General features: G+C 38.9%; 1 protein-coding gene across 1 annotated transcript in view; it reads right to left on the bottom strand.

Annotated features, from left to right (window-relative positions):
- Positions 1-14,633, bottom strand: part of ZC2HC1A (zinc finger C2HC-type containing 1A) — a 40,947-nt gene that overhangs the window by 18,570 nt on the left and 7,744 nt on the right. Inside the window, exons 2-7 of the mRNA XM_082754679.1 lie at positions 9,653-9,726; positions 8,905-9,021; positions 8,546-8,681; positions 6,296-6,444; positions 4,829-4,925; positions 3,793-3,901 (exon numbers count right to left, since the gene is read on the bottom strand). Coding sequence (XP_082610805.1) covers positions 3,793-3,901; positions 4,829-4,925; positions 6,296-6,444; positions 8,546-8,681; positions 8,905-9,021; positions 9,653-9,726 — 682 coding nt within the window. The remainder of the gene's footprint in view (positions 1-3,792; positions 3,902-4,828; positions 4,926-6,295; positions 6,445-8,545; positions 8,682-8,904; positions 9,022-9,652; positions 9,727-14,633) is intronic.

The raw sequence follows: 14,633 nt of genomic DNA, 5'->3' as shown, positions 1-14,633 counted from the left end.
GTGGAGATGCCCCTGGTGGAGCAGGCTGTCCCCCTGCAGCCCATGGGTCCCACATGGAGCAGATCTCCACATTGCAGCCCATGGAGCAGGTGGATGTGGCCTGGAGGAGGCTGCGGCCCATGGAGAGCCCCCGCAGGCGCAGGCCCCGGGAAAGAGCTGCAGCCCGTGGAGAGGAGCCCACGCAGGAGCAGGGGTTCTGTGAGGAGCTGCTGCCCACGGGGAACCTGTGCTGGAGCAGTTTGCTCCTGGGCGATGGACCCCATGGGACGGAGCCATGTGGGAGCAGTGCTTGAAGAGCTGCTGCCTGTGGGCAGTCCCCACAGGCTCAGTTTGGGAAGGACGGCATCCCTAGGAGGGACCCCACATGGAGCAGGGGCAGAGAATGACCGTGAAGGAGCAGTGGAGACAAAGCATTAGGGACTGACCACAGCCACCATTCCCCTGCACTGCTTGGAGGGAGGAGGTGGAAGAGGGTGGATGAGAGGAAAATGTTTTTAGTTTCTGTTTGTTTGTTCTTGTTTCTCACTGCTCTAGCTTGTTAGTAATGGGTAATAAATGTCTTTCATCTCCCTATGTTGAGTCTGTTGTGCCTGTTACAATACTTGTTGTGTGATCTCCCCATCCTTGTCTCAACTGTCAAGCCCTTTTTGTGTCTTTTCTCCCCCTTCCCTGTGAGGAGGGGGAGTGAGAGAGCGGTTATGGTGGAGCTCAGCTACCCAGCTGAGTAAAACTACCATACTCCCTCACAACGATCTGAATCACTTCTACCCAATTTTACTGTTCTGAAGGGAAGATACAGGAAAAGACAGCAGCAAGAAGAGAAAAGCAAAAGTTTGATGCAAGGCAAAGAAAACCAAAGGTCTCACAATACAGGACAAAATAAAAACCCTTTTCCTTTCCCAGTTCCAGCTCCAATGTGTTTCTTCATCTAACACTAAGAATAACATTCCTCTTTGATTTCCAAGGCTTTCATCCTGACCTCTCAGTGTCTCCCCTTCATTTTCCACAGTTCTGATGTTCATGAAATGTCAATTTAATCTGCACCATGCCCTGTCCCCTCTGCTAAGACTGCTGTTCCGAACTCTTTCCACAATCAGGAAGGCCACCTTGCATAAGCTTGCTGTAAGGGTATGAAAGTGTTTGAAAGGGTATGTAAGTGTTTGCTCCTTTATGAGTATCTAGTCAAGGAGCTTTTCCAATGCAACAAGGGATAATAAGAAAGGGAGGCAGTGATAGGAATCAAGTCTGGTGAGTCACATTAACGTAGTAGAGCAGGTGAGAATGTAGGAATGTTTATTCCAGCAGGGTTATCTGATTAAGGACTTCTAAGTTGGTAGACAATCACAAGAAACAAACTTCTCAGTCAAACTATTTGGTGGGCTAACAAGCTACAGGCACCACTTGCAGGAAGGATGAACGTTGTAGCTGGTAAGAATCACAGGGCCCCAGACTGGAATGATGCAGGAAACTACAGAGCTCTGCAAAGGCATAAGGGACGTAGAAGGAAAAGAGCAAACAGGTAGAACAAAAGGGGAATACATAGGAAAGAGTATAAAAGGGCTGGCTGGCTGCATGTAAAACAGGGCCAATCACACTTGTCTGGCCAAGCCCTACAACTGAATCATTAAATCTTTTCTTAACTCTGTATTCACACTATTTTTCCTGTGTGTGTGCTGCAAGGCAGGCCTGGGATCTGGGCAGGGATATTGGGTGTACAGAGGGGCCAAGCTGGTACTCAAAGGATCAATGAATGTGTGTGTTTTGAACCTTGACAGTGCTTCATGTGTGCCTGTACTAGTAAACTCCCTTCACTACCAGCCAGAGAGGAGGAAGGGATCTTGGCTGCCTACATCTGTTTTACATGAGTCTCGCTGAAGGCAACCCTGGGCTAGGCAGCCTGTGTGAGCAGCTTGTCAACGTCCCATCTCTGTGTGTGCCTGGGATACAAGCTCAGCTTTACTGCGGGTTGAACCTGAAACATGGAAAGCTGCAGCTATACTCCAACCCAGCAGGGCAGAGATCTCAGGCCCACAGGTGACAGGAGAAGCAGTCCTGGGCCAGAGCAGCTGGAGGAGGCAGCCGCTGCCTTTGCTCTTTACCTCACTTAATGTTTGCCTTTTAGTAAAACCATATCTCATGGTTAGGACACTTTACTCTAGCTTATTGGGACACTGGAGAAAAAACCTCAGAGACATTCACTCCCTCAGGCCTGCACCTCAACCACACAGTTTGAGTGGGCAGAGCAAGGAAGCACAGAACTGCATCCTCATGCTACATGGTGTTCGGATTGAAGGATAAGAGCTGTAATTTGCACTTGTGCATAACTCTTAAGACTTGAGAGTGATAAATGAAAAATCACAAATTTTATGCAATAACTAAAGCTGTTCATCCCCATGAGTTATTTCAGAATGTCTTTTCTTCTTCACAAACTTAAGCTGCTGTTTTTCTCCATCTTATACAGAGTTCATCCAAATTGATACTCATACTTTATAGGAAGAAGTCATCTACAATCACCAATGATATAACTGCAATCAGTTTCTTGTTTTATTTTTGTTTTCTCTCACTGCTTCTTGGGGATCCTCAATGCTCTTCAAGCTTCCTGAAGCCAAGAAAACTTTACAGAATATCCTTGCAGGGTTTCCAGTATCACTAGCAAATGAAGAGAGGTGATCCTTCCACTCTACTCAGCATCGGTGAGGCCGTACCTGTAGTACTGTTCCCACCCAGTACAAGAGAGACCTATACATAATGCAACGAGTCCAGCAGAGGGCTACCAAGATCATCAAGGGACTTGAGCAATTTCCTTTGAGGAGAGGCTGAGAACTGGGACTGCTCAGCCCGCAGAGGAGGCTCAGGGAGGATTCTCAATGCCTATAAATACCTGAAAAGAAGTGCAAAGAAGACAGAACCAGTCTCTTTTCCGTAGTGTCTAGAGCCAGGACAAGAAGAAATGGGCATAAACTGGAACACGGGAGGTTCCATCAGGTTATCGGGAAGCATGTCTTTACCATGCAAGTGATAGAGCCCTGGCATAGGCTGCCCAGAGAGGTTGTGGAGTCTCCTTCCTTGCAGATCTTCAACAGCTGCCTGGTCATCGTCCTGGGCAGCCTGCTCTGGGTGCTCCTGCTTGGGCATAGGAATTGGACCAGAAAGCCTCCAGAGGCCTTAAACACATTACCCATAATGACCAGTCTTAAATCCGCAATTTTAGGGAATTCTAGTAATGTACATCTACCATTTTGTGTTGCTGTCATAGAGCACAGGATTCTATTGCGTTACTTCTGCTCATTCATTGGTTGCCTCATGTATTTTAAGGAGCAAGCAGGAGCGAAGATGTGCATCCTTTTGTGTTAAGAGGAAAGATCCTGTCACAATTGGCTTGTGGTCCATGGCAGAGACCTCTTATTTTATTTTCATGAAATGAGAGAAGTAGTAACTTGGTAGTATGCCTGGTAGTTTTCTCCTTTTCTCTTTAAGTCCTTCCACTTTTAGAAAGAAAAAAAAAAAAAAAGACTCCAACCATTTTTGTCTGTTCTATAACTTGCTATTTTTCATATCTAGTTTTATCACTTTACCTCCTTTCCTGTTATTTTAACATTACAAAATGCATCTTTGCTTTCTCCAATATTCCTTAATTATTAAATGCATTTATAAATAAAGGATGAATTCAAACCACTGCACTTTTGAAGCTTGCAGGAAACAGAAAGAACACATAACCCACAGACACTTCTAAAACTAGCACAACATAAGTATAAAATAAGCTATAAAAGACAACGTTAAGTAGGAACTTACCCTGCTTGTGGGTTCACCATTCCCAGTGAGTTTTTATGCGCTGGTGATAATGTCTGAATTTTGCTCCCACTGGACCCAGACGAAGACAGTGCTTTACCTGAAGAGGCACCTTACAGTTTAAAGTAATAAGGGAAATATAAGAAAGCATAAGATTCTGTTATTGGAATGATACATTTAACAATATATTTATTGTAAAATTCAAAACAAGAGTTTTAGACATATTATACATTATACACATATAATACATACTTCTTGTATTAAAAAGTAACAAAATACTAGCACAAAACAAGTATGTTTCCAAAAGTGTATAGCAAATATGTAATTGGGAAAAAATATTCTAATAATTGAATCTGTTTCTTCAGAAAGAAAAAGGAAAGAAGTCTAGAATAAGTAAATGTACATACTGAACCTTATTGTATCATAAAAAAGAATAAATCTGCAAAATATTTTTATAAATTTATGATTACATTCAGCGTACAAATTTAGTAGAGAATACAGCAATAGAAAAAATCTGATGTAAAAAGACCAGAAGTAGATACAATCATGCATTACTTCACAGAATGATTTTGCAGGTGAGCCCTACATGTTTAATAGTCTTGTTGGATAGGGGCCAATCTGTGGCCATTCCATTTGTTTACTTATTTTGCAAACAAATGCTTACAGTTCAACAATAAATTTGGATGGGGCTTTGGCCAACCTGGTCTAGTGGGAAGTGTCCCTGCCCATGGCAGGGGAGTTGGAACTAGATGATGTTTAAGGTCCCTTCCAACCCAAAGCATTCTGTGATAGACATCACATACGTAGTTAAAAAAACAGGTTACGAAAAACATTGATATAAAAATGCTATCTTGAAAGACAGAAGCCATCTTATCCTGTCATGAAACACTAAGCTCCTCCTGTGAAATTTTTACTCCTTCATTTTAAATCACTGGGCAACACTGTAGAAATCCTTCCAGCTATTATACAATTTTCAAAACATAGTTTGATAACTAGTATTTAGAAAATAAATGCAAAATTGCTAACATTAATTTCTTACCTACAACTGTTTTGCTAACACCACTTGGCTGTGGTAAGCGTGATGATGATGGTGTTGATCCTGCAGAAGGCGCCTTCTTAACTGCAGCAGGCTTGTACTGTAACAAAATACAGCCTAGAAATTTAAGCAATTAAATCAAACTATCTATGTAACATGATAGGTAGTTATCTCAGGCATGCTGAGAAAACAAACTATGATTACTTAGTAACTAACTTGTTTCTGGTACAGGGGTCACACAGTTTCTGCTGGTCTGGTTTATTATAAAGAAATTATACTAGTAGGAAAGATTGTCCAACTTACTGGTTTTGTTTTGTTTTTCATTTAACTGCATGTTTTGTGTTTTTTTTTTTTCCCCACTTTTCTACTGCTTTTACTTTTTTCCATACATATCTCACAAGCTTAACATTACCACCTCATAACCTGGTAATTTTAAAAAGAACATTCAAGGGCAAAATCATTTTTGCTTGCTCTCACATGTGCTTTCAGCCAGTCCAACATACTTCAGAATAAAGTGCAAGAATCACCAGACTAACTGCTTTTGTCTGTTTACTCTTCAAAGCTTCCAGAAAAAGTTTCGCCACCAACTAAAGACACACACACTTTAATCCTTCATTTGTTTTAATCACAACTTAACTATTGCAATTCTTACCCTGATTTGCTTGAATTCTCTAAACCTCTATTTAGACAAAAATATAATAATTCTGTACCTTTATTTGTTTAGTTTGGAGAAGAGAAGGCTCAGGAGAGACCTTATTGCTCTCTACAAACTACCTGAAGTGTGGGGAGCTGGGGGTTGGCCTCTTTGCACAGGTAACTAGGGATAGGACTAGAGGGAATGGTCTCATGGTCTCAAGTCGTGCCAGGGGAGGTTCAGGTTGGAAACGAGGAGAGATTTCTTCTCAGAAAGAGTAGTCAGGCATTGGGACGGGTTGCTTAAGAAAGGTTGGATGTCGTACTTAGGGACATGGTTTAGCAGGTAATATTGGTGGTAGGTAGACTGTTGGACCACATGATCCTGGATGCCTTTTCCGACCTTAATGATTCTATGATTTTTATTTGTCCACTTAAGGAACAGTATTGAACTGGATTCAGAAGACTTGCACAACAGAAATTAAACTCTGTCAACAAAAACTACTTTTACACTTCCTGCTGCTACCCTTATCTGTCATTTTCACAATTACACTTCCTGCTGTTACCCTTATCTGTCATTTTCACAAATCTCCAAATTACATCTATGACTGTTTTAAGCTTTTCAACTGCTGCCATCTGATTTACAAATCTCCAGTTGCAACTCTCACATGAAACAAAACACCTCTTCCATGCTTTGGTTCTAATAAAAGAATATTTTAGTGTCTAAAACAACAACATTACAGAATAAAATAGTTAATTTAAGGGCAACAAAATATTAAAGAAGTTTGATTTTATATCCAATGCAAATTACAATTTAAGAAAAATGTTTTTGTTCACCTGAGTTCTAGTAGGAAGCTTCCCTTTGGTATCAGCTGCCAGTTTCCCCTTATTAGTAATACGTGCTGCTTGTTCCTTACAGAAATTGATGTGTCTGTCGGCTGCATTTTCATTAAATCTCCTTTGACAATATGGACACTGAATGTAATCTTAAAAACATAAAATCCTAACATTAATAATGCGTTTTAACAAGTGTTATTTAAAAACAAACAAACAAAAAACACAAAGTATTTAAAAGACTTCTGAAGACCAACATCAGCCCCAAAGAAAATCAGCGTCGCTTAAATCTGAAAATGAAACACAGATTACTAGGGAAAAGATTACTGTCCACATGTAACACACCAGGCTGATGGATAAGAAGGACAAGAGTGGTTGAGAATCAGAAACAACTTATGTAAAATCAGAAACGCATTGAGAGATGCTACTGAGCAGGGAAGGTGACCAAAGAGGTAGGTGGACATGGCTGGGAATTCAGCTGTCAGGAAGTAGAGAAGAGAAGAGGTTTAATAAAGAATCACAAATACAGTTCAGTTTGTTCAAGATATGAAAGTACGTTAAAACCTTTCCCATACAGATAAGCTAAAGAAACAAATTATTCCTCTGGCAATTTTGAAAGAACTGAGTAATACCAACTGAAATACTGGAAATGACCATTTAAAAATAAATTAATAGAACCAGAAATATAACAAGATGACCTGAATCAAAGAAAACACAGCCAAAATTAGGAGACAGGATAATTGCTGTCTGCATTATTTTTTCCCCCAAGATAAATTTAGTCATACTATGAAGAGTAATGCTTGCAGGAAATATTAACATTGGGGGGGGGGGAAAAAACAAAACCAAAACAACACGAAAGGCTAAGTATTTAAAATCCTAAAAAATCCCTCATCTGTGTGTTGGAAATATACCCCTTAAAACATACTGCCTGTCAACAGTAAAGTATTTGGGCTGCAGTTTCAGATAGATGTTTTACTGCTTAGAGATATGAATTTTGAATTAATTCCTCAGAATATGGTATTCTAAATCATAAACATCTACTTTGGAAGAGCTGAACACAAACACAGCAGTTTAAATTAGTATGTTCCCAGGTGATTATAGAAATTTATTAAAGAAAACAAAGATTCAACAGTCATTGCCTCCAGAATGAATTAGACATTATACAATCCAAAATAAGATTGAGATTACATGTTACTACTCCAAATACAGCTGATCTAGTTTAAATAGTTAGCCCTTACAATAAACAAAATTTCAAATAGGTCAAATGTTTAATGCCTGGCAAAATATGAATCATGACTCAAGAAGGCCACGGGAAGAACACAGCCTTCACAGAAGCGATGGCATGGGAACCTCGTATGATAACAGCAATCGTTTATTTTTACATAAACTCCACTACTGTCAGAACACTCAAACATAAACTGTACCTTAATAGATGGAAAGTCAGAAGTAAAAGAACTAATAACCATGATCAAACTAAGACAGGCCCAGACAGAAAATAAAGTAATATTAATAAGAAGAAATCCATGAAGCAAGCAACTATGGAAGCCCCTAGATTATAAAAAAAAAGGCCATTTGTAACTAGGGCAGGGCTGAATTCCCACAGAAGACCTCCAAAGCCCACTAAAGTAAATAGATCAGACAATAAAGGATTAACATGTACTCTTAAGTATGAGGATTTTATGTTCATCCTCTGTAAAATGCTTAGCACCAGACAGCCACCTGGCTATTACAGTTGCAGTATGGTTGAGAATGGAAGTGGTATCTGGAGATATCTGGCCCAACCCCCTGCTCAAGCATGGACACCTGGAGCAGTTTGCCCAGAGCCAGACAATACAGTCAGTACAGAAGAACTGTTAAGATTCAATATAAGCATTATACAAACTAATCAAATTAAAAACAGGCAGTATACATATACAGCCAAGTTCAATGTAAATCGGGTTGAACCTTCTCAACATCTTCAGGCTATTCTGCACTATTTCTATAGAAAATCCAATCCAGTGGCCTTCTCTGATGGAGTGACTGCATCAGTCAACATGGGAAGACCAACTGAATTATTTTATGATTATCCCTAAGCAGATGCTGTCTTGTGACTGGCTAGCATCCTTTGTAGTTTTCAGTACATTGCAATGAAATACGATAATCTTTATGAACTCACTAATACTGTGTTCCAAAAAAAATCCATTTCAATTCAAATTTTTACGAATTGTTTAAATTACAAAAAAGTCTTTTAAGAAACTCAATTGTTTTACATACCAGGGTCATATGATGGCGGAGGTGGTGGAGGGAGTTTTCCACCATCTTTAAGATTAAGTCCTTTGGCTGCTCGTATAGTTGCTATGAACTCCTCATGCTTTCGTCTCCAATTGGATGGTTTTTTGGGAGGTTCTGGCTAAGAAGCCAAAAAAGAAATAACTTTATATGTTTGAAGTTCTTACTGTATACATCCTTTATTTTAATACACAATATTATGGTTAAATTTCTTCCAGATACTACTTGATTTATCATAAATTGCCAGCAGAAACAAACCTTATTATAAAGCATACATATTTTGCCTAAAATGTTCACATGCAGAGTAAACCACCAGAGTAGTTTACATATAGAGTGTAACATACCCGTGGCTTAAGAGGTTTTACTGTGGGAATGTCAGTTCCTTCTGCTCTCTGTCGGCTGGAATCAAACGTCTTCCTTTTCTTTGCAGAAGTTTTTTGGCAAATTGGTCCATGCTTTTTCTATAAGCAGAAGAAATAAAGAAAAATGCAGAATTTTCTCCTGATGAGTACAATCAGACTGCTTTCACTCAAATACTTATGCCAACCATTACTTTTTGAACAGAACTACAGGAATTCACAAATGCATATACATGATCACAAAAACTCAAGAACTGAGGAAGAAAAAAAGGGAGGCACCTGTAAATGTTCCTTGCAAATAAAAAACTGATGGTAGGTAGGAAGCATTTGCATTTTAGGGACAAAACAGATCAGAGTGTCTGAAATTCATATTAACATTAAGGACAATCCATCTTCTATTGAGACTGAAGAGGAGGGCATTCTGAAGACAACTAGCAGAACACTTCAATCACTAGATAAGATAGCACGATGCTCAGGCTTACATTTGCAGAGACCAGGAATAATTCTGTGGGGCCAGAGCAGATGCTTTTATAAGGACCCTAATTTTCAGAATATGATGGGATGCTGAAATAAAATTCACCTTCTTTTAAGGAACTTAAGAATTCCAGCTGTCTTGGTTTTTAAGTATTTGAAAAAACAAACATCTAGATTTACTTTATTTAGCTATACTAACCATTGCTTAACTCTTGTTAACTTATCAGACCTGGAAGCCAACAGTACGCATGCTACTTACCAGTGCTGCTGGAAAGAAAGTCCTTCCACAAATCCTACATGGCAACAGATCTCCAGTCTGCACTGTAACCTCACCTTTAAAAAAAAAAAAAAAAGGAGAAAAAAAATGTAAAAAGCATACTTCCACAAGAATGTTTAAATTTGCAGTAAAAAAAAAAAAAAAAATCTTCCTGGATTGCTAACCTCAGCTGTCACTGTAAAAGTACGCATTCTTTGAACCATGCAGAGGCTGTGCAGATCAGAAAGGGAAAGCTAATATGCAAGTCCTTACATACTTTTCGAAGCAGTCAGGCCCAGTAACAAGTTGGCATGAATTCTAATGATTTACAACATGACACTCTGCACTTTTAAAGAGATGTCTGCATATCAGCATGCATATGACTGATTCACTGTGTGTCATATCGACAGCTCAAACAGACATGGAGAGCAATGATACTGGATATTTCTGGGTCTTTGAAAGAGAATCACCTGTTACAGCATCAAATGGAAGCCACATCCCATTACTTATTTCTATTAAGTTAAACTATTCCACTTGCTCTTCAAAAGAAAAATTCTTGAAGGCTCTTTTTACAATCCACTTTATACGGGTTATTACTGATGGTTTACATAAGCATTTCAGAAGTGGCAATTCAAGCACTGGTACAAAAATGTAAACATTATACTTGACATACAACTGGTTTATAGAAATAAATAAAAGACTAACAAGCCAAAGTATCCGAGTCTAGGCAAGCAGGTATATTCATATAGTATGCATTAAGCAATGGAATTGTGTAAGAGATGAAAACTGCATAGTTTCCAAATGACAGGTATCTACTATATTTAGTACTGTACAAGAGCTGTAGAAATATTTTTATACCATGTGTATACATCTATCAAGAGGCAGTAAATTTGGATCAAGTTTAAGACTGGTTAGACTGAGTACAGAGGAAGAAACTGACATTTGCAGATGATACAGCTCTCTCTATTTATCCTGGAAAAACAGAAGCACTTTCTATAGACTTGTACTTCAGGCAAACTAATGGTTGAAACTATAAAAGTTAAGAACATCGGGAAGTTCAAAGGTTTGATCATTTTTTGTTCCCAATTCCTCAGTGGAAAACCATTTTCCAGCTAAACATACATACTTGTCAATTAACTGTAGAACCAATACTAAAAACAAACAAACAAACTAACTAACTAACAAAATGTTTCAAGGCAAGCAAATGCAGATTCAGGCAGCCATGGTTCCCCAGAAATACATTTTTTTCCCCAAATTTGAAGGCTAAAATTGAATAAGATTTCTGGTACTAATACGTAACTATTACATCTATTCCTGTCTTTTTCAATTACTCAAATGAAATACATTATCAGTATGTAAACATGCATGATGTATCAATTGTATCAATATAGTACAACAAGTTTTAAGAACAAGTCATACAAAATGTGTTCTGCAGTTTAACACATTTCTGTTCATACCATATTTTCATTATTTATACACCTTCTCCATGTAGACATGAATAGGCTCCTATCACACCGTAGCAGGACTGCACTGACAGCAATTTTGAGTCCTAAAGCTGAAGTCATAATTAAATTTCCTTTTCTGTCATCTAAATGCAAGCATATTTACGTGCACACAAGTAAGGGGAAACTAGGAAAGAGAAGACATTGCAGATAAATCTTGATTTCCTTCTGTTCTTCCATCTGACTTATATTTTCATGTTAGCAACACTTAATGGGAACTTCTTTTTTCCCCTCTCTATTTTAAATAATCATGTCTGAATTTTTTTCCAAAGGCCTCTTTCTTTAAAAATCTCAAACACGAGCACAACATTAGTCACAAGTAGCAACATGCAAGCTGCTCGTACATAGTTCAGATGGCTGGAACCTGCCCTCATCTTTTTTTTTTTTTTTTTCCCAAGGGTGAAGTTGGAATGGCATAGGCTTTCCTCAATTCTCCCAATCAAAAAATACAAGGTATGTACTCTTAATAATGCTAGCAGACATCACTGCAAAGTCTTGTTGAAAAGAAGAAAAAACACAACAACTTTCTATTATCACATTATTCTAATTTAATTCTCAGCTTTGCAGAAATTACCAACAAGTAAGAGATGTATTTCAGGGAAATACAAAGTGATGCCACTTGTTACTTTAATAAGTAGCTGAAATAAATCACAAATAGTGATCTTAAAATAATACAAGATTAACAATTTGAAAGAATTATTTCAAAAATCTGCCTTAGTAAATGAAGAATGGATTTCCACCCCATTCTTATATTCACTCAACTCTGGAATTCAAGTTTGCATTTAAATTCCCCATGGAAAAAAAAAAAAAAAAGGTAAAAATAAAATAAAATAAAAAAAAGTAGTGCTCTAGGTGATCCTGCTTGGCAGGGGAGTTGGACAAGATGATCTTCAGAGGTCCCTTCTAACCTCGGCCATTCTGTGACTTGATAGACGCTCAGTGCTCTAGCAGTATTTACACACGACATACCAACACGTAGTAAGGAAAGCAAGTTAGCACTGCCTGCAGCTACAGTTACAGAGCTGTACTTCCCTGAAGCATTCCACGCTGCCAGGCAAAGCTATGTTTTCCAGGAGCTGTTGCTACTGCCACCCCTTTCCTCCCCATAGTACAGATCACTGACCCAAAACCAAAAGGAAGTTACTTTAAAAAAAAAAGTTGAAGCTGTACTGAAAATGGGAAGCCCACAGTTGTTTAGATCTGCACACTCATCCCTTCATTCCTTTCTCATTTTCGCCTTCTTTAAAGTAAAAAAAAAAAAAAAAAAAAAAAAAAATCCATAAAATCTTAACATTTCTCTCTCCTGGGCTCCAAGTCTTCCCTTACAAAGAGGTGAGCTACAACAACAAGAAACGTGGTAATTTTAAAACAAAACATGGGATTGAAATTGTTAAAGTTGGAAAAGAGTTGGTAGAAAGCTTTTTTTTTTTTCTGAAGACATTCATGTTAGATACCTAATGCAGTCAGTCTGTATACTCGTTACACAGAAGCTATGTAAGTAACGAGTGACACAAATGAACAAAATAAAGGAGAGAAAAATGCTTACACATTTTTTCAGTAATGTTAAAAGTTACTATTTCATACACTAGCAATAAAGAGGATAATCTGGCACTTAGGGACATGGTTTAGTGGGTGATATTGGTAGTATGGCAATGGTTAGACCAGATAATCTTGAAGGTCTCTTCCAACCTTAATGATTCTACGATGATTCAAAATAGTAGTGTGTAAGCAATTACAGATGGCCAATTTCTTATACTAGGACTGAGTTTCTGTATCCGAGTAATTTTCTGTTATTACAAGCAGCATTGTGTGGTAGGTACCACCCTATTCATTATTATTATTTTAACTGCAAAACAGCCATTTTGGTACACGGTAACTCCTGTGCGCACCTACCTGCTTACACCAGAAAGCACATGGAAATAGGTCTGAAGATGCATCTTGCTTCTGTTCTTTTCCATAAAGAATAGAATGAAATTACCTCAAAACCAGTGCTAAAAACAAACCCAGAAAACAAGATAAGAGGTGGGGGGCAGTCCCTGTCACCGAGGGGCAGCCTTTCTCTTTCCTCCTGTAGTCAGCTCTGGTGAGACCACACCTCAAGTGCTGTGTTCAGTTTTGGGCCCCTCACTGCAAGAAGGGCATCGAGGCCCTGCAGTGTGTCCAGAGAAGGGCTAGCTGCGAAGCTGATGAAGGGCCTGGAACACAAGTCCTATGAGGGGCCACTAAGGGAGCTGGGGTTTTCTAGTCTGGAGGCTCAGGGGAGACCTTATTGCTCTCTCCACAACTACCTGACAGGAAGGTGTGGGGAGCTGGGGGTCAGCCTCTTTGCACAGGTAACTAGGAACAGGACTAGAGGGAATGGCCTCAAGTTGCACCAGGGGAGGTTCAGATTGGAAATGAGGAGACATTTCTACTCAGAAAGAGCAGTCAGGCACTGGGATGGGTTGCCTAGGGAGGTGGTGGCATCACCGTCCCTGAGGGCGTTCAAGGAGAGGTTGGATGCTTGGGGACATGGCTTAGTGGGTGACAGTGGTAGTAAGAGATGGTTGGACCAGATGATCTTGAAGGTCTTTTCCAACATTGATTCTATGATCTTTTTCATTGAAATTAATTATTTTTGGCCATAGTTTTCCAGCACAACTATGATTAAAAAAAAAAGCAGTAAGAACATAAAAATCTTATCCTGAGTGTTTTTAGCCTGATAAAATGAAAAAGGAGTAAACAAAGGTAAAAAAATGTATATCTGAAAACTTTGGGATTTCTAGGAGAAAAAAATGAACTGATTTATTTCTTTTATCTCCCTAATCAACAGTTAGAAGAAACAGGTTGTATTGAGATCACTAATAACTTCAGGAAAGTATTCTCTGAAGTGGCAACTGAAAATTTAGCAGTGGATGGTTGAATTTAGAAGTCTTAGAGAACTCTTTTCCTGATATGCCATTCCTCAGTACATATAAGCCTCCCAAATGATAGCAAATAAGGATAAATCATACGAGCAACAAATTTGCTAAGGAGCACTAGCTTATTCTTCTAGTACTTCATACGTCCTCCGGGTTGTATGAGGAATACAACCCTGAAGATGAATCAGGAATTCACTAGCCAGCTTCATGGCTGTGCCTTGGAAATGCCTCCTGCCATGGCTACTTTCCAATGCAGAGATTGCCCTTATTTTGGTTACACAACCACAGAAGACCCAAAAACCAAGACCCAGCAGCTACATTTCCCTTTCCTTTCCCCATTTGTAATATCACTTATCATGAGCAGTTTACATGCTGGTGTTAAACATGAATAAATTTAGGTAACTTAGAGAAGGACATAATTATTACCGTTTAGATAAACACACTTCAGGAGAAGAGAATTAGGTTCAGAATGGTTATGTCTATACCAACTCAAGAAGTATTTCTGTTGAAGTGATGCCAGCACTACGATGCACAGTTTTATACCCTACTCTCCTACTGCCTATCTGAAACCAGCTCTTAAAA

This window comes from Aythya marila, assembly GCF_965140915.1.
Source record: "Aythya marila genome assembly, chromosome: 2".
Lineage (NCBI taxonomy): Eukaryota > Metazoa > Chordata > Aves > Anseriformes > Anatidae > Aythya > Aythya marila.
Note: the sequence above shows the minus strand (reverse complement) of the source record. Positions and strands in the feature narration are given on the sequence as shown.